At 40.6% G+C, this 21,113-nt stretch overlaps 2 protein-coding genes across 3 annotated transcripts in view; one reads left to right on the forward strand and one right to left on the reverse strand.

Annotated features, from left to right (window-relative positions):
* The window catches only part of LOC127671044 (lysozyme C-1-like), a 70,587-nt gene extending 50,173 nt beyond the window's left edge, over nt 1-20,414 (reverse strand). Inside the window, exons 1-4 of one of the 2 annotated variants that reach the window (XM_052165712.1) lie at nt 20,170-20,414; nt 18,521-18,685; nt 12,762-12,840; nt 12,212-12,278 (exon numbers count right to left, since the gene is read on the reverse strand). In XM_052165712.1, coding sequence (XP_052021672.1) covers nt 12,212-12,278; nt 12,762-12,840; nt 18,521-18,685; nt 20,170-20,350 — 492 coding nt within the window. In that variant the 5' untranslated portion in view covers nt 20,351-20,414. Of the gene's footprint in view, nt 1-12,211; nt 12,279-12,761; nt 12,841-18,520; nt 18,686-20,169 lie in introns of those variants that run through there. The other variant, XM_052165714.1, reaches the window with a different exon arrangement.
* LOC127671042 (lysozyme C-2-like) lies at nt 1,844-6,302 on the forward strand. The gene is made up of 4 exons (XM_052165710.1): nt 1,844-2,106; nt 3,632-3,796; nt 5,590-5,668; nt 6,128-6,302. The coding sequence occupies exons 1-4, from the start codon at nt 1,926-1,928 to the stop codon at nt 6,192-6,194; spliced, it is 492 nt and encodes a 163-aa protein (XP_052021670.1). The 5' UTR covers nt 1,844-1,925; the 3' UTR covers nt 6,195-6,302.
* Nucleotides 20,415-21,113: the final 699 nt, after the last annotated feature.

The raw sequence follows: 21,113 nt of genomic DNA on the forward strand, positions 1-21,113 counted from the left end.
GAAAACTGGACATGAGACTTCCAGAGGACCCTGCTATACCTCTCCTGGGCATATACCCAAAGGATTCCCCGGCATGCAATAAAGACACATGGTCCATTATGTTCATAGCAGCCTTATTTATAATAGCCAGAAGCTGGAAAGAACCCAGATGCCCCTCAAAGGAGGAATGAATACAGAAAATGTGGTATATTTACACAATGGAATACTACTCAACAATTAGAAACAATGAATTCACAAAATTTTTAGGCAAATGGTTTGATCTGGAAAATATCATCCTAAGCAAGGTAACCCAATCACAAAAGAATACACATGAAATGCAATCTCTGATAAGTGGATATCAATTAGCCCAGAAACCCTGAATACCCAAGGTACAAATTGCATAACAAATGACTCCCATGAAGAAGTATGGAGAGGGTCCTGATCCTGGAAAGGATTGATCTAGCATTGGAATGGAATAAAAGGACAGAGAAAAGGAGGGAGGTGATTGGTGAAGGGATGGAGAGAAGAAGGTTTATGGGACATATGGGGAGGGGCGATCCGGGAAAGGGGAAATCATTTGGAATGTAAATAAAGAATGTAGAAAATAAAAATATTAAAAAAAAAAGACAGTGCAAAATGTTAGATGCACACAAAATAGGTTATTAGGAAGGCATGTTGGTGAAAGTAGTTGCTGGTTTTAACTGCAAATATTAGTTGGTTTGGTTTTTCTTTTGTTTTGTTTTTATTTGCTGAACTTCACAATAAAATAGAAAGAAAACCTTCATTTAGAAACAGAAGCATTTCTCCATTCTTTCTTTTAAATTTTTTATTAGATATCTGCTTTATTTATATTTCAAATGTTATGCCCTTTCCTTGTTTCCCCTCCAAAAATACCCTATCGCATCCCTCTCCCACAGCTCACCAACCCCCCTACTTCAACTTTCCTGTCCTGGCATTCCCCTACACTGGGGCATGGAGCCTTCACAGAACCAAGGGCCTCTCCTCTCATTGATGTCTGACAAGGCCATCCTCTGTGACAGCCTCTGCTGGAGCCATGGGTCCCTCCATGTGTACCCTTTGATTGGTGGTTTAATCCCTGGGAGCTCTGGGGGTACTGGATGGTTCATATTGTTGTTCCTCTTATGGGGCTGCAAACCCCTTCAGCTCCTTGGGTTCTTTCTTGAGCTCCTCCATTGGGGACCCTGTGCTTAGTCCATTGGTTTGCTGTGAACATCTACTTCTATATATGTCAGCCATTGGCAGAGCATCTCAGGAGACAGCTATGTGCTGCTCTCAAAGAATTACAGGGATAGAAATGTAGAGAAGCCTGAGGGAAAGAAAGTCCAGCAACAAACCCAAAGAGGAATCCAGTTCAAGGGAGGTCCCAAGTCCAGGCACCATTCAGAGGCTGCAGAGTGCTCACTAAAAGGGACCTGGTATGACCACACTCCAGAAGACCTAATAAGCACCTGAAAGAGTCAGATGCAGATATTTGCACCCAACCAATGGACAGAAGGAGCTGACCCCGGTGTTGAGTTAGGGAAGGCTGAAAGAAACTGAGAAGGGCAATCCTGTAATAGGACCAGCAGTCTCATTTAATCAGGACCCCTGAGATCTCTCAAACACTGGACCACAAAACAGGAAGCATATACTAGCTGATATGAGGCCACAAACACACATACAGTAGAGGACTGCCAGGTGTGTGTTCATTCACTGATAATGTATTTCTCCTCTCTTAATGAGCCAAATCTTTAAGCAATTTAAAATAAATACTGTATGCTTATTTCTGGGACACCAGAACATAACACATCAAGCATATGGGAAAAGAAGGTCAAGTGCTGAAGTCCAAAGATCTGTTGGAACTTCCTGCTTTGCACACAGCTCAAAAGTAGGAGGCCACAAGCTGTTGGGAAAGGAGGGACTTGGAGGATGCTTAAATAGCAGGCATGCTTTCTCTAGTCAGCCAGCAGCTGATTCAGCTTCCAGTCACCATGAAGGCTCTCCTGACTCTGGGGCTCCTTCTGCTTTCTGTCACTATCCAGGCCAAGGTCTATGAACGCTGTGAGTTGGCCAGAACTCTGAAAAGGAGTGGAATAACTAACTACAGTGGAGTCAGCCTGGCAAAGTGTAAGTCTCTTCTCCTTGAGGCCCCCAGCTAAGCTTTCAACACAGGGACAAGGAAGCAATGAGTGACCAGAGAGGGAGCTGCCTCATACGCTTTCATGTTTGTTCCCTGTGTGACTGAGTTCATTAAACTAAAAGCATCAATCTTTGACTTTTGAATCAGAGATGCTGGGGTGAGGACCAGGGAGGGACGTTGTGTGTCATGCTAAGGCAATAGGTCCTCAGGTGCTCTTGGAACTGTCACTGGGTTTTCTACTTCCTTCAGACTCTTCAGCAGATGAGAAAGTGGGGATATGGGTGAGAATAGATGGCAGACTCAGTCATTCAGAACTTGGGATCTGAGACCATGGACTGACGTGGTGTTTCTCTTCAATTCTCTTACCGTGGTGTGCAACATTTGAGACAATTTTTTTTTTTACCTTTCTACACAGGGCAGAGGGATCCTATTTCCCCTAGTGGCTGAGGTCCTTAGAAGCTGAATATAAAGCAGCTTAGTAGAGTTCTTCACTCTGGAGTGGCCTTTAGTATCACGCAACAGAAGATATGGATGCAGAACAGTTCCTTATGGCTTACGTCATCTATGTTATCACCATCAGATTTGATTCAAGTGGCTCCTACTCAACAGAGAGATGTCTTGTAGGAGGATGGATGGATGAAATTGCAGAATAGCCTTTTCTGTCCTGATGTTCTATCTTTCAAAATTCTCACTAGATATTTGTGATGCTGCACACTCCTGAATCCCAAGCAATGGCATGCTGAGGCAGGAGATTGCAAGATCAGTGCCAAAGAAGGATATTTGGTGATACAGAATAGAAGAAAGAATTCTAACTTAATATAAAAATTCACATTGGTTCTAAGAACAATCTTTCTGAGAAAATCCTTATTTTTCTAATATTAATACTTCTAGCAGCATATTCAGTTCATATTAATTTATTAAATGTGCCTAACTACTATTTGCATTTCTCTTTTAGGAAGAGGTATCTTGAAGGATGAGATAGGGTGTTGGGATAATGATAAAAGCAATGGTAGAAATAGCCATTTTATTTGGAAGGTGGCATGGTTTCACCATAAAACATTGGCTGGCCTGGAACTTGCTATGCAGACCAGGATGGTCTTAAACTCACACAGATTCACCAGCATCTGCCTACCAACTGCAGGGAATAAAATTGGGCACCGTTGTGACAGGATTGTGTTTTGAAAGTCCCTTAGCCTGGTTATTCTTGATACAAATTGATTTGTCCTGAAAGGGCTTCTCTTGGGAGCTCTTGATAATTACTTTCTGACTGGGCACAGCTGTTCTACCTACTTGAGGGGCAGAGCAGGAAGATCATATCACTCCAGAGACTACTGTGGACAGCATAGCCAGATCCAGGCTGAACTAACAGTAACATATTATATAATTTAGCCATAAGATTATGCTTCTAGAATATCACTTCTAAAATAAAGCCAGCTCAAAGGCCTGACTTTGGCATCAAGTATAGATCATTTGTTGTAGTTTGCTTATTGATAAATTTCTTTTTCTTCCCAGTGGTGTGTTTAGCTCAGCACGGGAGCAGTTATAACACACAAGCTACAATCTACCGCCCTGGAAGCAAAAGCAAACACTATGGAATATTTCAGATCAGCAGCCAATACTGGTGTAATGACGGCAAAACCCCAGGAGCAATGAATGCTTGTGGGATACCCTGCAGCGGTAAGACAAGGCAGGTTTACAGTGATAGGAAACAAACATTCTGCTTTTATTGCAAGAGCAGAGATTCTGTACAAAAGATATAACACTGGGGGACATAAGCATCAGGAACCTGGAGAGACTGACTTTACTGTTAGAAAGTCATGGTTAATTACATCAAAATTAGCCAAGTAAGGCATTAGGTTTACAGTGTAGTTTGATGATAGACAGGGTATTCTGTCCACAGATCAGAGGGCCCTTGGTCACACCACCAAAATCAATGAAAGAATAAATAAAATGCAATAAATAGAGGCTGGACAGATAGTTCTGATGGAAGAGTCATCGTGGTTTGACGCCCAGCAGCCACAAAAAAGCTGAGCTTGGTTCTATGCTTTTGTCACCCCAGCTTGGGGAGTCTGACACAGGCAGATCCGAGGGGCACCTGGTCAACCAGTACAGCCTGCTCTACAAGCCAGTTCCCAGTGGCAGGCCCTGCTTAGAAAATGCTCTTGACCTGCTCCTGGGGCAGACCTCTGACAGTGATCTATAGTAATTCCTGCTCTGTTAAACTTGGTTATTAATTTTTCCAATGGAAATGCACTTGGGACATTCCTTATAACCTGTTTAGTCTGACTTTAGGGGCCTTCTATCCACTCATCTATAGTCACTGGAAAGTGTTAGAACACACCAGCAAAGGAGTGTCACTCCCGGCTTAAGCACCCAGATGATAGATTTGAAAAATTCTCCTGGAGAACATCAGTCTATGCTGTCCACACATGTAAAGTTATATAATGCACATATGTACTCACATGAAGACATGTAAAGATGTTACACTTTTACATAAGTTATACTTACACAGATTCATGATGTGGCTCTCCCTCAAAACCTTATCTACAGTAACAAACACTGACCAGAATTCTCATCTTAAAGAGGGACTAAAATTACAAAAGCAATGCTCTGAGCTTGAAATCAGCACCCTTGATTCTTATGTATTAAAGCAGCTGGGCTCCTTCCGTTTTACTGGTTATAAACTGCTAGGAAAATATACATCAAAGGCTTTCTACTCTGTTTGCTTTTTTAAAGTATTCATTTATGCGTGTGTGTGTGTGTGTGTGTGTGTGTGATTTTTGCCTGATATGATTCTGCGTACCATGTGGGCTTGGTAACTGTCGAAGGCAGATCTCCTAAAACTGGAGTTACAAAGACTTATGAGCTGCCTTGTGGGTGTTGAGAATCAAATCCTCTAGAAGATCATGCAGTAGTCTTAGCTATGGAGTAATCTCTCCAGCCTCTATTTTTCTTTAAGATAAATTTTCATTAGTAGATACTCAGATGACAGTTCTCTGCCTGCTCTGTTACACAGTGTGTGAATGAACAGGGGCTTCCCTTACCCTAGTCAGGAAGCTAAGGCTGGGATGCTAAGGATCTGACCAGTTTCACAAGCTCAAACCGACGACCACTCAAGCATATCCCAGACCCACCCGAGACTCTATAAATGAGAAATAGGGTAACTTGTACCGGGTCACATGGAAGGAGCCCAGCTGCTTTAAGAGATAAGACTTAAGTGTGCTGTTTTCAAGCACAGAATATTACTACTATAATTTTATTCCCTCTTTAAGATGAGAATTTGCATCAGTATTTGTCACTGCAGAAATGGTTTTGAGAGAGAATCAAGAGACTGTCTCCAGTAATCACAGATGCACAGACACTTGAGGAATAATTACTTGAACTTGGTGCTCACCACAGAGAAAGCTGGCTGCATCTGATCTGAAGTTGTTCTATCACTGTCCTGGTCATTCCTCAACCCTGTCTTTCAGCTCTGCTACAAGATGACATCACTCCATCCATAAAATGTGTGAAGAGGGTTGTGAGGAATCCCCAAGGCATTCGAGCATGGTATGTTAGAACACTGGAAGGGGAATGGCTGGCTCTGTGGATATAAGCAGTGTGTCTAAGGCCCAAGGGTCATTCTGAGAACTGTGGGTGCAGCTGGGGGCTTTTCTGGCATCATCAATTTTTAGGGAATTTCTCCAGCTTGTGAGAGTCCTCCAAATAACTGCTTCCTTCCCAAGCCTGTAGACTATTGTAGAATCAGTGGACTGTACAGCACAATGGATAAACAACACTCTTGACATCCTGTGCTGTTCTGGGGAGGCAGAGCATCAATCAGCCATGTAGACTCAGGTCCAGAGTCAGTAGCAACTTCTGGGAGCAGGTATAGCCTGTTTGTCACACTGGCTCCTGGCCCAGAACCCTTTAGTGTCATGCTCACAATATATCCCTCACAAGGTTTTAACCTGTGTGTGCCAGAGGACACCATTTAACCATTTATTCCCATGTCTCTTTCCTCCACAGGGTGGCATGGCAAAGAAACTGTCAAATTCCAGATCTGTCCCAGTATATTCAGAACTGCGGAGTCTGACCACTGTGTGCTTCTACTGCAGCTCATTCTGTCTCTCTCTCACTATAGGAGTAGGTATGGGAAAGGTCACACTTCCTCACTTTCCCCTCCAACTAACAGGACTTCAGCAGAAAGGACAAAATGGAGACTTCTTCCTAAAGGGCTTAAGCTGATCCTGTGTTCACTGTGTTGTTTGAAGCCTCCTGTGTCAGTCAGCTCATGCACTGGATGCTGCTGACAGTCACCCAGCACAGTGAGTGCCACACACAGACCTCTGTACATCAGTTCTTCACCCAGGATGATTCACATTGAGTTCCTTGGAAATTCATCTTGATCAGCCCTGTGCTGCATAAAAATACAACAACTATTTTCAGGGAAAGAGTTAATCCTGGGGAAATGGCAGTTGTGTGAGAACCAGGGCTCAGCACCCAGTTAGAACAGCCTCTGTGGTGGGCTGGTGGTGGGGGTGGCAGTTGAGAGCACAGGATTCTCAGTACAGAACTGAGACTGCATGAACTCAGAAACTTATCATGAAATGTGTGACCTTTCAAAATTAGAGCTGTTCTGTTTATTCTGCTTAAAACATAAATTCTCAGCTCATGTGTCAGTCTGTTTAACTTTTGAGAGGATGTTCCCAGTCTTGTGAGATACGTAGAAGGGACCAGTGAGCTTTGTTCGTCCTGATCTTTCTTAAGTAGCTTCATGCATATTAACAAACTCTGAGACAGATGAGCTTGTATCAGCAAATAACCACAGGCACAAATCTAATTTCATAGTGAAAAAGTACAAATAGCATTAAATGATTTTCAATGCACAGGTTGTCTTTTCCTTAGTCATCCAATTGAACTAATTGGTATGTACACACTTAATGGGTTTCACACATAGAGTGGAACGTGTGTGTGTGTGTGTGTGTGTGTGTGTGTGTGTGTGTGTGTATGGTGAGTGTGCACGTGTGACCTGTATGTGTTTGTGTATGGAGGCACAGATGTGTGAGTACCACTGTGCCCCTATGGAGGTCACAGGTTATGGTGTGCATGTGGAGGTCAGAGGTCAACCCAAGGTTAGTCCTTTCCTTCCACTTTGGGACAAATTTGTTTTGTTTGTCTCTGATGTGTTCACTGAGCTGGCCCTGCTTGCTGCACCCCAAGCTCCCAAGAGTCTTAATTTCTACCTCCCATCTTGCAGAAGGAACACCCAGATTCAGTTGCTCACTACTGTGCCTGGTTTTCTATGAGGTCCATGGAGTGTCAAGCACCTTGACAGTGTGAAGCCATCTCCTGATTCTCATCCTAAAAAGATAGAATGGGAGCACGGGGAGGAAATACAGATGCTGAGGAGCAGCCTCGGTCATTTTGGGGTTCTCAAGAATGGGAGGATTGCATCAGTGCAGAATCAGAGTCTCAGGCAATGATGCAGGTACAAGATGACAGGGAGCTCATTCCTGTTTCTCTCTCTCCTCTCTCTCTCTCTCTCTCTCTCTCTCTCTCTCTCTCTCTCTCTCTCTCTGTCTCTCTCTCGCTCATCACCTCCATCTTCCATGGGTTACACACTTCCTTGCCATACAATATACATAATCAAGCCTTTTTATTATTTCCCACAAACCCATTATTTTTCTTGAAAAGTCCCTTGTCACCAGAAAGCACAGTGCACACACAAGGTCACCAGTTCAGTGTCTGCAAAAGTAAGATATACATTAACTCTTAACTCTGAAAAAAAAAACCTACACATCACAGATCATCTGGTCATAAGGTTTCCATTACATCATTAGCCTGAGAACAGAAAGGTGTAAGGCAGGTCACGGTAATATTAATATTTTTAACTTGTCTAAATTTGCAGAATGTCTTCTTCCAGTTTATTGAGCTTGTCTATTTCTTCATTGCTTTTTCAAACTCTTTCCCATATGCAATATTCATTCCTCCTGCAGCTTGACCCAGGGCTCCTTCACAGCTCTAATTCTAGCTCTTACAACTTCTATTAAGAAATTCTAGTTTTCTTAGTCATGCAATGAAGGAGATCAAGCCATGGTGTGTGTATATATATATATATATATATCACCATATAAATTTATATGATATATATATATATATATATATCACCATATATATTTATATATCAGTATATAAATTAAAAGCTTGATTTTTTTAACATTTTAAAAATGGCGCTACATCACCCAAGTCAATTCTCTGTGCTAAAGCAGAGGGAAATATAAAAGAATAAACAAGTGATCCAATTACATGAGCTTCACTCTCATAATAGATGCATTCTTTATGGGATACATGTATAATTCTATAGGGAATACAAAGGCATGCCTGGAAGCAAATTTTAACAACTTGTCTTCTGGAGAACAATTATCAATTTTGCCTAAAAGGCTTTCCATGCAATAGATCAACTATCAATACTCTGCAATAACCACTTTGATTGCTGTTTGAAACAAGGAACAATGTTTCATTGGGTTCTTAAGGCATTCCTTTTAAGAGACTTTCATGATTTTATCTTACAACATTTTATTAACACACCAATATCTTTATTGGAGGATGTTAAAACCCTATTTGGAGATGAAAAAGCTGATTTTCCATTAATGTTCCCTTTGGGAAGGAATGGCAGTGAACACATAAAATAAACTGCTGACAAATGATTACAGGAGGTTCCTCCAAGGTATTGATTTGTCTCTTAGCAGTTATTTTGCATCCACCTTGAGAACAGAGATTTAAGTGCTCCTGTGGCAAACAGAGGTTAATATAAGATAAGACCAATTAATATATCCTAACAACCTTTGAAAATCATTTAGAATAAGCAAATTATGTTTATTTGAATTTGTTGTGTTAATTTGCTTAGAATAAAATTGATTTAGTAGCCTTGAATCATTTTTGGAACAACTACTCAAAAAACTTTTTAAAGTGCCATTGTTAAGAGCAAAGGCATGTAATAAAGCTTTGTGAATAATATACATGGAAAGACTTAAAATCTTAGCTTCTTGTATTGAAGAAGAGACAAAACTTTTTTTTCTCACATAAGGTAAGGCTATCAGCCATTTCTTGAGGGAAAACTTTCTAATGAAATTGCTTTATTGGTTCCTTTAGCTCATTAAAAAAATATCATCCTAAGTGAGGGAACCCAATCACAAAGGAACACACATGGAATACAGTCACTGATAAGTGGATATTAGCCCAGAAGCTCTGAATACCCAAGAAACAATTCACATATCAAATGACGCCCAAGAAGGAGGAAAGAGAGGTACCTGGTCCTGAAAATGCTTGTTCCAGCATTGTAGGGGAATACCAGGACAGAGAAGTAGGAGGGGATTGATAGGAGAATGGGTGGAGGGAAGAGGGCTTAGGGAACTTATAGGGAGGGGGGGAACCGGGAAAGGGAAAATCATTTTGAATGTCAACACAGAATATTGAAAATAAAAAATTATAAAAAGAAAAAAAGGAAGTAAATGCTTTTACAATTATCAGGATCTGCAAAGCAAAAAACAACCTTTAAAATCCATAATAATTTTGTATGAAGTAGGCATTAAAGATTTTAACGCCATCATAAGTTATACATTATGATGTATACTTTACATTAAGTTAAATGTATAGTTTACATTAAGTTAAAGCCTTATTAATCTTTCATAGATTTTAAGTTGGAACTGTATTTTGAACCACACCTGGACAAATCCGTTAAAATGGCATTTTGGCCAGAAACTCCCTAGGTGGGGTTTGCAAGACCAAAGCAGTACCTCACAAGCCTCCATGGAGGCAGCTCTGATCTTTGCATTAACTCAAATGTAAATATCTTCTAATCTGAGCCTATTGTCCAAGGCCAGACCCAAACCACCTGTCCTGCATGGCAGCACCCTGCACCCAGACCCCCATTGTATGAGGGTCGAATAAGAAAAGGAACCTGTAATTTCAGGGTTCCCGGAGAAATTCTACTAGCTTTTTTTAGTGTTCTTATCTACAAATTTTTGAAACAATTCAAAAGGAGCCTGTTTGATACCAAATAAATTCCCACTGAGATCTCCTTTTCAATCTTGGGGGTTTAAATTTTGCTTCTACCACTGTAGCCAGTGAAAAAGTGGCAACTGGCCTATACTGGCCACAGCTGTTTTTAACCTTTATCACTCTTGATATCATCTTAATTATACAATATGTTAAGAATTGCGAGCCTTCAATCAGACTGCAAACTGCATGGTATACTGGCAGTTTTTAACCATAATTCTTAGCTTTCTCTTGCAATATTAGGGAATACCTACAACTTTGGAGAGCAAAACCCAATTTTAAACCTATTCTCTTTCAACTCAATGACAAACACATTACTTCCACACGATAAAGTTTGTCTGCTAGTTCTTATGTTTGAATGCATCACAATGAAACTTATTAAAGAGACATTGTTTTAAATCTTATTCCTTATAAGTCTAATTTCTAGGTTAAGATCCACATAAAACATTATGCCAATTTGTAAGTAAGAGGCCCATTTGTCCTGGGTTGGATCATACTACGTGTTGCTGTTTAAGATGACTCCAATCCTGAGTTATCAGTATGAAACTAACTTTTTGTTACCAACATTATACCTTTTAAATCATGCCCAATAACTTATAAGCCAATACTCTATAGTCAACACATAAAAAACATAGTTATACCTTTAAGACCAATGAGGAAAAAAATGAAGCAACTACATGAATCTTATAAATTTAAACCAAACTAATTTTTTCTTTTTCTACCTGTAATTTCAAGAGAAAAAGGCACTTTAGACTCAATAATCACAATTGCAGAGATTTTTCTAGGAGAAATAACCATTAGTCCACTTGCCCTAGAACATGAGTCTGCTGGCCCCTTTAAAAGCAGCTTTTTTTTTCCAGCTGTGCTTGACTCCTAGCTCAATGCTGGGTAGCTTAAGTCAGCCTCAGCTGTGTAAACTGGGACTGTATTAAGAGATGAACTACCAGATGAAGTTTTCAGCAATTTTTCTTTTCAACATGAAACATATGACAACAGTGATTCAAACAACGAAACAAAGACAGACACAAATTGGCACGTAGACAAATTGGTGCACCAAAGACAAACAATACCATAGAAAGGGAACTGTTGTACAGTACTAAGAATATCTCCAGTAGAGTCCATAGAGGAAACAGGACGTCTCCACATTTCCACCTGTCACTTGAAGAGTTTTAAAATACATTTTCCTTCTCTTTCTCTCATGTTTCTAAAACCTGGTTTGTTTGGGTTTTTTGTTTGTTTTTCACACTTTTGATGTTATTTTATTTTATACCCTATTCTTTTCCCCTAATGCAGGTCTAGACTGTGGACAATTTGCCTAAGAATTCTCAATTTCAATTAGCTGTCCCACCCTAGATGATCTCAGCATCAGGACTATGCTGATTCAGTCTAGCACATATCCCTTTTGCACCCCTGCAACAACAGCGTTCAAAAAAAGTGATATTTAGTACTAACATTAATGTCCTACATTCCTTACTATGTCACATACACAACTTTTTTCCATTTCCATGGAGTTCCACCCAAGACAGCGTCCCTCAGTTGGTCTCTCCATTTCCAGGTCCTACGTTGGTGCCAATCTGTAGTCACCCGCAGTTATATTCTAATGGGTTACTGGGTTCTCTAGAAGGAAATCTGGGGATAGAAACTGTATGGTGAGAGAAACATGAGGCCAAGAAAAGATTTCCTGCTCAAGAATCAAAGTTTATTGGGGGGGTCTCCAAATATTTAGGCTAGGGAAGACCCTTCCCCCAAAGGCTGGAAACAGCTCTGCAGAACTGTTTCACTTGCTCCACAAGAGGCTAGCATCAGGTGGCAGCTAGTGTCTCTCAGCAAGGTGTAGTTCCTTGGAGAACAATGGACTAGAGCTCTGCCCTAGGTAAGAAGCAGGGGCCAGCTTTGAGTTCCAAATCTCCTAATCAAAGGCAGGGGAGGGTACAACCTGTTTTTACTGAAGTCCTGTTAGTTTGAGGGGAAAGTGAGGAAGTGTGACCTTTCCCATACCTACTCCTATAGTGAGAGAGAGACAGAATGAGCTGCATTAGAAGCACACAGTGGTTATAAGCCACAGTTCTGAGTGTAATGGGACAGATCTCGGTTTTCACAGTGTGCCTTCAATGACGCCCTGTGGAGGAAAGAGACATGAGGTTAAATGGTTAAAATATGTCTCCACTGGCACACACACACACACACACACACTAAAACCTTGTGAGGGAATATATTGTGAGCATGACACTAAAGAAGACTGTATTCTGCGCCAAGAGCTAGTTTGACAAACAGGATATATCTGCACCCAGAAGCTTCTACTGATTCTAGACAGTCAGTCTGCATGGTGGTTAGATGCTCTGCCTCCTCATCGAGGCACAGGATGCTCAATAGTGGTGCTACATCCTTGTACTGTACAGTCTACTCATTCTACACCTAATCTGTAGGCCTGAGAAGGAACTACTTATTTGGAGAACTCTCATAAGCTGGAGAAATTCCTTTAAAATGATGATGTCAGAAAAGCTCCCAGCTACACCCGCAGTTCTCAGAATGACACTCTGGCCTTAGACACACTGCTGATATGAAGAGAGCCAGCCAAACCCCTTCCAGTGTTCTAACATACCATGCTGGAATAGCTTGGATATTCCTCACAACCTTCTTCACACATTTTATGGCTTCAGTGATGTCATCCCGCAGCAGATCTGAAAGATAGGGGAAAGGAATAAAAGGGTCATTTGTGTTGTTTTGGTATCAGCATAATTGTGGCTTCATAAAATGAGTTGGGTAGTGTTCCTTCTGTTTCTATTTTATGGAATCGTTTGAAGAGTATTGGTGTTAGGTCTTCTTTGAAGGTCTGATAGAATTCTACACTAAAGCCATGTAGTCCTGTGTTGTTTTTGGCTGGAAGACTTTCAATGACCCCTTTCTATTTTTTACGGGTTATGGGACTGTTAAATGATCTATTTGATCCTGATTAAATTTTGGTATTTGGTATCTGTCTAGGAAATTGTCCATTCCCTCCAGTTATTCCAGTAGTGTTGAATATAGGGTTTTGTAGTAGGATCTGATGTTTTTTTTGAATTTCCTCAGTTTCTTTCATTATATCTCCCTTTTCATTTCTAATTTTCTTAATTTGGATACTGTCTCTATGCCTTCTGGTTAGTCTAGCTAAAGCTTTATCTGTCTTGTTGATTTTCTCAAAGAACCAGCTCCTGGTTTTGTTGATTCTTTGTATAGCTCTTTTTGTTTCAACTTGGTTGATTTCAGCCCTGAGTTTGATGCCTTCTACTTCTCTTGGGTGTATTATCTTCTTTCTGTTCTAAAGCTTTCAGGTGTGCTAAGCTGTTAAGTATGCTCTCTCCAGATTCTTTTTGGAGGCACTCAGAGCTATGAATTTTCCTCTTATCACTGCTTTCGTTGTGTCTCATAAATTTTGGTATGTTGTACCTTCATATAAATTCTAAGAAGACCTAACACCAATATTCTTCAAACTATTCCACAAAATTGAAACAGAAGGAACACTACCCAACTCGTTCTATGAAGCCACAATTATGCTGATACCAAAACCGCACAAAGATCCAACAAAGAAAGAGAACTTCAGGCCAATTTCCCTTACGATATCGATGCAAAAATACTCAATAAAATTCTTGCTAACTGAATCCACAAACACATCAAAATGATCATTCACAATGATCAAGTAGGCTTCATCCCAGGGATGCAGGGATGCCTCAATATACAGAAATCCATCAATGCAATCCACTACATAAACAAACTCAAAGAAAAAAACACATGGTCATTTCATTAGATGCTGAAAAAGCATTTGACAAAATACAGCATCCTTTCATGCTAAAAGTCTTAGAAAGAACAGGAATTCAAGGCCCGTACCTAGACATAGTAAAAGCAAGATACAGCAAACTAGTAGCCAACATCAAACTAAACGGAGAGAAACTTGAAGCAATACCACTAAAATCAGGGGCCAGACAAGGCTGCCCCCTCTCACCATATCTTTTAGATATAGTATTTGAATCCTAGCTAGAGCAATTAGACAACATAAGGAGGTCAAAGGGATAAAAATTGGAAAGGAAGAAGTAACTATTTGCAGATGACATGATAGTCTACTTAAGTGACCCAGAAAACTCCACCAGAAAAATCCTACAGCTGATAAACAACTTTAGCAAAGTGGCTGGTTATAAAATCAACTCAAGAAAATCAGTAGCCTTCCTATACTCAAAGGATAAGCAGGCTGAGAAAGAAATTAGGGAAATGACACCCTTCACAATAGTCATAAACAATATAAAGTATCTTGGTGTGACTCTAACCAAACAAGTGTAAGAGCTATATGAAAATAACTTCAGGTCTCTGAAGAAGGAAATCGAAGACCTCAGAAAATGGAAAAATCTTCCATGCTCATGGATTGGCAAGATTAATATAGTAAATACAGCCATCTTGCCTAAAGCAATCTACAGACTCAATGCTATCCCCATCAAAATCCCAACTCAGTTCTTCATAGAGTTAGAAAGAGCAATTCTCAAATTCATCTGGAATAACAAAAAACCAAGAATAGCTAAACCAATCCTCAACAGTAAAAGAACTTCTTGGGGGAATCAGTATCCTGGATCTCAAGCAGTACTACAAAGAAATAGTGTAAAAAAATTGCATGGTATTGGTACAGTAACAGGCAGGTTGATCAATGCAATAGAATTGAAGACCCAGAAATGAATCCACACACCTATAGTCACTTGATCTTTGACAAAGGAGCTAAAAGCATCCAGTGGAAAAAAGATAGCCTTTTAAACAAATGGTGCTGGATCAACTTGAGGTAAGGATGCAGAAGAATGCAATTTGCTCCATTCGTATCTCCTTGTACTAAGCTCAAGTCCAAGTGGATCAAGGACCTCCACATAAAACCACACACACTGAAACTAATAGAAAAGAAACTGGGAAAGAGCCTTGAACACATGGGCACAGGGGAAAATTTCCTGAACAGATCACCAATAGCCTAGATCAAGAATTGACAAATGGGACCTCATAAAATTACAAAGTTTCTGTAGGGCAAAGGACACTGTCAAAAGGACAAAATAGCAACCAACAAATTGGGCTATCCGACAAAGGGCTTTTATCCAATATATAGAAAGAACTGAAGAAGTTACTCCAGGGAGCCAAATAACCCTATTAAAAAATGGGGTACAAAGCTAAACAAAGAATTTTCACCTGAAGAATTTCGAATAGCTGAGAAGCACCTTAAGAAATGTTCAACATCATTAGTCATTAGGGAAATGCAAATCAAAACAACCCTGAGATTTCACCTCACACCAGTCAGAATGGCTAAGATTAAAAACTCAGGAGACAGCAGGTATTGGCGAGGACATGGAGAAAGAGGAACACTCCTCCACTGCTGGTGATATTGCAAACTGGTACGACCACTCTGGAAATCAGTCTGGTGGTTCCTCAGAAAACTGGGCATGACACTTCCAGAGGACCCTGCTATACCTCTCCTGGGCATATGCCCAGAGGATTCAGTAAGGACACATGATCCACTATGTTCATAGCAGCCTTATTTATAATAGCCAGAATCTGGAACCCAGATGTCCCTCAATGGAGGACTGGATACAGAAAATGTGGTATATTTACACAATGGAATACTACTCAGCAATTAAAAACAGTTAATTCATGAAATTCTTAGGCAAATGGTTGGAACTGGAAAATATCATCCTAAGTGAGGTAACGCATTCACAAAAGAAGACACATGGAATGCAGTCACTGATATGTGGATATTAGCTCTGAATACCCAAGACACAATTCACATATCAATCATTCCCAAGAAGAAGGAAGGCAAGGGCACTGGCCCTGAAAAGTCTTGATGCAGCAATGCAGGGAATTACCAGGACAGAGAAATGGGAGGGGGTTGATTGGGGAATGGGCAGAGGGATGAGGGCTTATGGAACTTATGGGGAGGAAGGAACCGGGAAAGGGGAAGTCATTTGGAATGTAAACAAAAAATATAGAAAAAAATTAAATAAAAAATAAATAAATAAAAGGAATGACGAGGACAGTTATAGAAGTACTTCAGGTCACATCCAACCAGCTTTCTCTGTGGCAGTGAACAGTAAGTTCAAGGAATTATTCCTCAAGTGTCTGTGCATCTGTGATTACTGGAGACAGTCTCTTGATTCTCTCTCAAAACCCTGTCTGCAGTGATAAACACTGGTGCAAATTCTTATCTAAAAGAGGGAATGAAATTATGGGAGCAATATTCTGTGCCTGAAAACAGCACACTTAAGTCTTATCTCTTAAATCAACTGGGCTCCTTGCATGTGACCCAGTTCAAGTTACCCTATTTCTCATTTATAGAGTCTCTTGTGGTACTGGAATATGCATGAGTGGTCTGAGCCTGTGCAGCTGCTCAGACCTTAGCATCCAAGCCTTAGCTTCCCAAGTAGGGTAAGGGAAGCCCCTGTTCATTCACACACTGGGTAACAGAGCAGGCAGAGAACTGTCATCTGAGTATCTACCAGTGAAAATTTATCTTCAAGAAAACCAGAGGCTGGAGAGATGGTTCAGTGGCTAAGACTACTGTATGCTCTTGCAGAGTATTTGATTCTCAACACTCACATGGCAGCTCAGAAGTGTCTGTAACTACACTTCCAGGAGATCTGAAGCCCTGTTCTGGCTTCCACAGGTACCAGGCACACATAGAACATAGATACATATCAGAAACACACACAAACACACACACACACACACACACACAGAGAGAGAGAGAGAGAGAGAGAGAGAGAGAGAGAGAGAGAGAGAGAGAGAGAAATGCTTTAAAAAAGAAAACATGATATAAGTCTTTCTATGTATAAAGCTTTACCTAGCAGTTTATAACTAGAAAAATGGATGGAGTCCAGCTGCTTTAAGACATAAGACTTAATTGGCAGAAACTGGAAAGAACCCAGATGTCCCTCAACAGAGGAATGGATAAAAAAATGTGGTATATATACACAATGGAGTACTATTCAGCCATTAGAAACAATGAATTCATGAAATTCTTAGACAAATGGATGGAACTAAAGAACATCATCCTAAGTGAGGTAACCCAGTCTCAAAAGAACAATCATGGTATGCACTCACTGATAAGTGGATATTAGCCTAGAAGCTTGGAATACCCAAGACACAATCCACATATCAAATGATGTCCAAGAAGAAGGAAAGAGTGGCCCCTGGTTCTGGAAATGCTCAGTGCAGCAGTGTAGAGGAAGTGGGGAAGTGGGAACAGGGAAGTGGGAAGGGGTGGACGGGGGAACAGGGGGAGGGAAGAGGGCATGTGGGACTTTCTGGGAGGGGGAATCAAGGAAAGGGGAAATCAATTGAAATATAAATTAAGAATATATCAAATTAAAAAAAAGACTTAAGTGTGGTATTTTCAACCACAGAATATCGCTCCTGTAATTTTAGTGCCTCTTTAAGAGGAGAATTTGGGTAAGCATTTGTTACTAGAGATGTGGTTCTGAGTAATAGCCGTGTCATGAAGCTGTGTAAGTATAATTAATGTAAAATTGTAATATCTTTACATGTCTTCATGTGAGCACATGTGTGTATGATATAACTTTACATGTATGGACAGTATAGATTGATGTTCTCCAGGAGCATTCTCCAAAGGTTTCAGTTAAGTCAGTCCTCTGGATGCTCATGCTGGGAGTGACACTCCTTTGCTGGTGTTTTCTAACACTTCCCACTGACTATAGATGAGTGTACAGAACACTCTTAAAGTCAGACTTAGCAGGTTACAAAGAATGTCCCAAGGCCATCTTGTCTTGGAAAAATTAACAACCAAGTTTAACAGAGCAGGAATTAATACAGATCACGGTCAGAGGGCTGCTCTAAGAGCAGTCCACAGTGTTTGCAATGCAGGGTCTGCAATGGCTTGCAGAGCTGACTGTGCTGCTTGGACAGTGAGGCCCTCAGATTTGCCTGTGTCAGACTCCCCGGTGCTGGGGTGACAAAGGCATGTCACCAAACTCAGCATTTTCTGTTTTTTGTTTTTTTTGTTTTTTGTTTTTTTGGTTTTTTTTGTCACTGTGGTCAAACCATGATGATTCTTCCATCAGACCTATCTGTCCAGCCGCTATTTATTTCATCTTATTCATTCATTGATTGATTTTAGCAGTGCAACCAAGGACCCTCTGATCTGTAGACAGTGTATTTATTCTATTGCCAAACTACACTGTAAGCCTAATGTCTCACTTGGCTAATTTGGATGTAGCTAAGAATCATTTTCTAACAGGCTTCCCAGGTTCCCTATGCTTCTGCCAATGTTATGCCTCCTGCACAGAATCTCTGCTCTTGCAGTAAGAGCACAATGGTAGTTTGCTGTCACTTTAACCCCCATTGTCTTACCGCTGCATGGTATTTTACAAATATTCTCTGCCTGTGTGGTTCTCTCATCATTACACCAGTATCGGCTATTGATCTGGAATATCCCATAGTTCCTGCTTTTGGTTACAGGGCTGTAGTTTATAGCAGTTGTGTTATAATTGCTCTCATAATGAACTACACACATCCCTGTGAAGAAAAAGAAAATTTATCAATAAGTGTCAACAGCAAATGGTCTAAACGTGATAACAAAATCAGGCTTTGAGCTGGCTGAATTTTGGAAGTGATGTACTAGAAGTACAATCATGTCGTTAAATTGTATAATGTGCTACCACTAGTTCATCCCGGGTCTGCCTATGCTGGCCAGGATAGACTCTGGTGACAAGCGATCCTCCTGCTTCTGCCCTTCAAGTAGGTAGTACTGTTGTGCCCAGTCAGAAAGTAATTTTCAAGTGCCCTTTGAGGAAAGATCCATTTGTGTCAAAAATAAAAAGGTTAAGGGACTTTTAAAATATAAACCTGTCACAGTGGTGCTCAATTTTATTCCCTGCAGTTGATAGGCAGAGGCTGATGAATCTGTGTGAGTTTGAGACCAGCCTGGTCTGCATAGCAAGTTCCAGGCCAGCCAGTGCTATAGGGTGAAACCATGCCACCTTCTAAATGAAATGGGTATTTCTACCATTGCTTTTCCTATCACCCCAAACCCTATTTCATCCTTCAAGATACCTCTGCCTAAAATTGAAATGCAAATATTAGTTAGTCACATTTAATAAATTAATATGCTGGTATGCTGGTAGAAGTATTAATCTTAGAAAAAAAAGGATTTTCTCAGAAAGAATTGTCAAAGAAGTAATGTGAATTTTCATGTTAAGTTAGAATACTTTTCTCTACTCTGTGTTGCCAAGTATCCTTCTTTGACACTGAGCTTGCAGTCTCCTGCCTCAGCAACCCATTGCTTGGGATCCATGAGTGTGCACCATAACAAATGTCTAACGATAATTTGAAAGCAAGAACATCAGAACTAAAAAGGCTCTTCTTCAATTTCATCCATCCTTCAACCCACACATGCATCTCTCTGTTGAGTGGTAGCCACTTGAATCTAATCTGATGGTGATAACATAGATGACGTAAGCCATAAGGAAATGTTCCTCATCCATATCTTCTGTTGTGTGAAACTAAAGGCCACCCAAGAGTGAAGAATGCTACGAAGTTGCTTTATACTCAGTCTCTGAGGACATCATTTATATAGCAAGTAGGGTCAAATAGGATCCCTCTGCCCTATGTAGAAAGGTCAAAAAATTATCTGACATGTTGCACACCCTGGTAAGAGATGTGAAGGCAAATACCATGTCAGTCTTGGAGCTCAACTCCCAACTTCTGAATGACTGAGTCTCTCATCTGTTCTCAGCCCCCTTTCTTGTAGGCGGCTGAGTCTGAAGGAACTGTAAATCCCAGTGGCAGTCCAGGAGCACCTCAGGTCCTATTGCCTTATAATCCCTCACCCCAGCATCTCTGATTCAAAAGACAAAAAATTGATGCTTTCAGTCAAATGAACTCAGCCACACAGGGAACAAACATGAAAGTGTATGAGGCAGCTCCCTCTCTGGTCTCTCATTGCTCCCTTGTCCCTGTGTTGAAAGCTTAGCTGGAGGCATCAAGAAGAAGAGACTTACAGTTTCCCAGGCTGAACCCATAGTAACCATCCATTCCACTTCTTTTCAGAGCTCTGGCAAACTCACAGCGTTCATAGACCTTGGCCTGGACACTGACAGAAAACAGGAGGAGCCCCAGAGTCAGGAGAGCCTTCATGGTGACTGGAAGCTGGATCAGCTGCTGACTGACTGGAGAAAGCATGCCTGCTATTTAAGCATCCTCCAAGTCCCTCCTTTCCCCACAGCTTGTGGCCTCCTACTTTTGAGCTGTGTATAAAAAAGGTAGTTCCTACAGATCTATGGACTTCAGCACTTGATATTCTTTTCCTATAAGTTTCATTAGTCATGTTCTGGTGTCCCAGGAAGAAGTACACAGTATTAAATTTAAATTGCTTACTGATTTAGCTCATTAAGGATGGGTAAGTACCCATACTTTGATATTCCTTCTTCTTGAGCTTCAAGTGGTCTTTCAATTGTATCTTAGGTACTCAGAGCTTTGGGCTAATATCCACTTATCAGTGAGTGCATTCCATGTGTGTTACTTTTGAGTGGGTTGTCTCACTCAGGATTGTATTTTCTAGGTCAATCCATTTGCCTAAGAATTTCATGAATTTGTCACTTTTAATAGCTGAGTAGTACTCCATTGTATAAATGGACTACATTTTCTTTTTTTAATATTTTTAATTTCTATATTCTTTGTTACATTCCAAATGATTTCCCCTTTCCCAGATCCCCCCTCCCCATATGTCCCATAAACCTTCTTCTCTCCACCCATTCTCCAATCACCTCCCTCTTTTTTCTCTGTCCTTACATTCCCCTCCAAGGCTACATCAATCCTATCCAGGATCAGGACCTTCTCCACACTTCTTCATGGGAGTGATTTGTTATGTGATTTGTGCCTTCAGTATTCAGAGCTTCTGGGCTAATTGATATCCACTTATCAGAGATTGCATTCCATGTGTATT

This window comes from Apodemus sylvaticus, chromosome 20 (genome assembly GCF_947179515.1).
Source record: "Apodemus sylvaticus chromosome 20, mApoSyl1.1, whole genome shotgun sequence".
Classification (NCBI taxonomy): Eukaryota; Metazoa; Chordata; class Mammalia; order Rodentia; family Muridae; genus Apodemus; species Apodemus sylvaticus.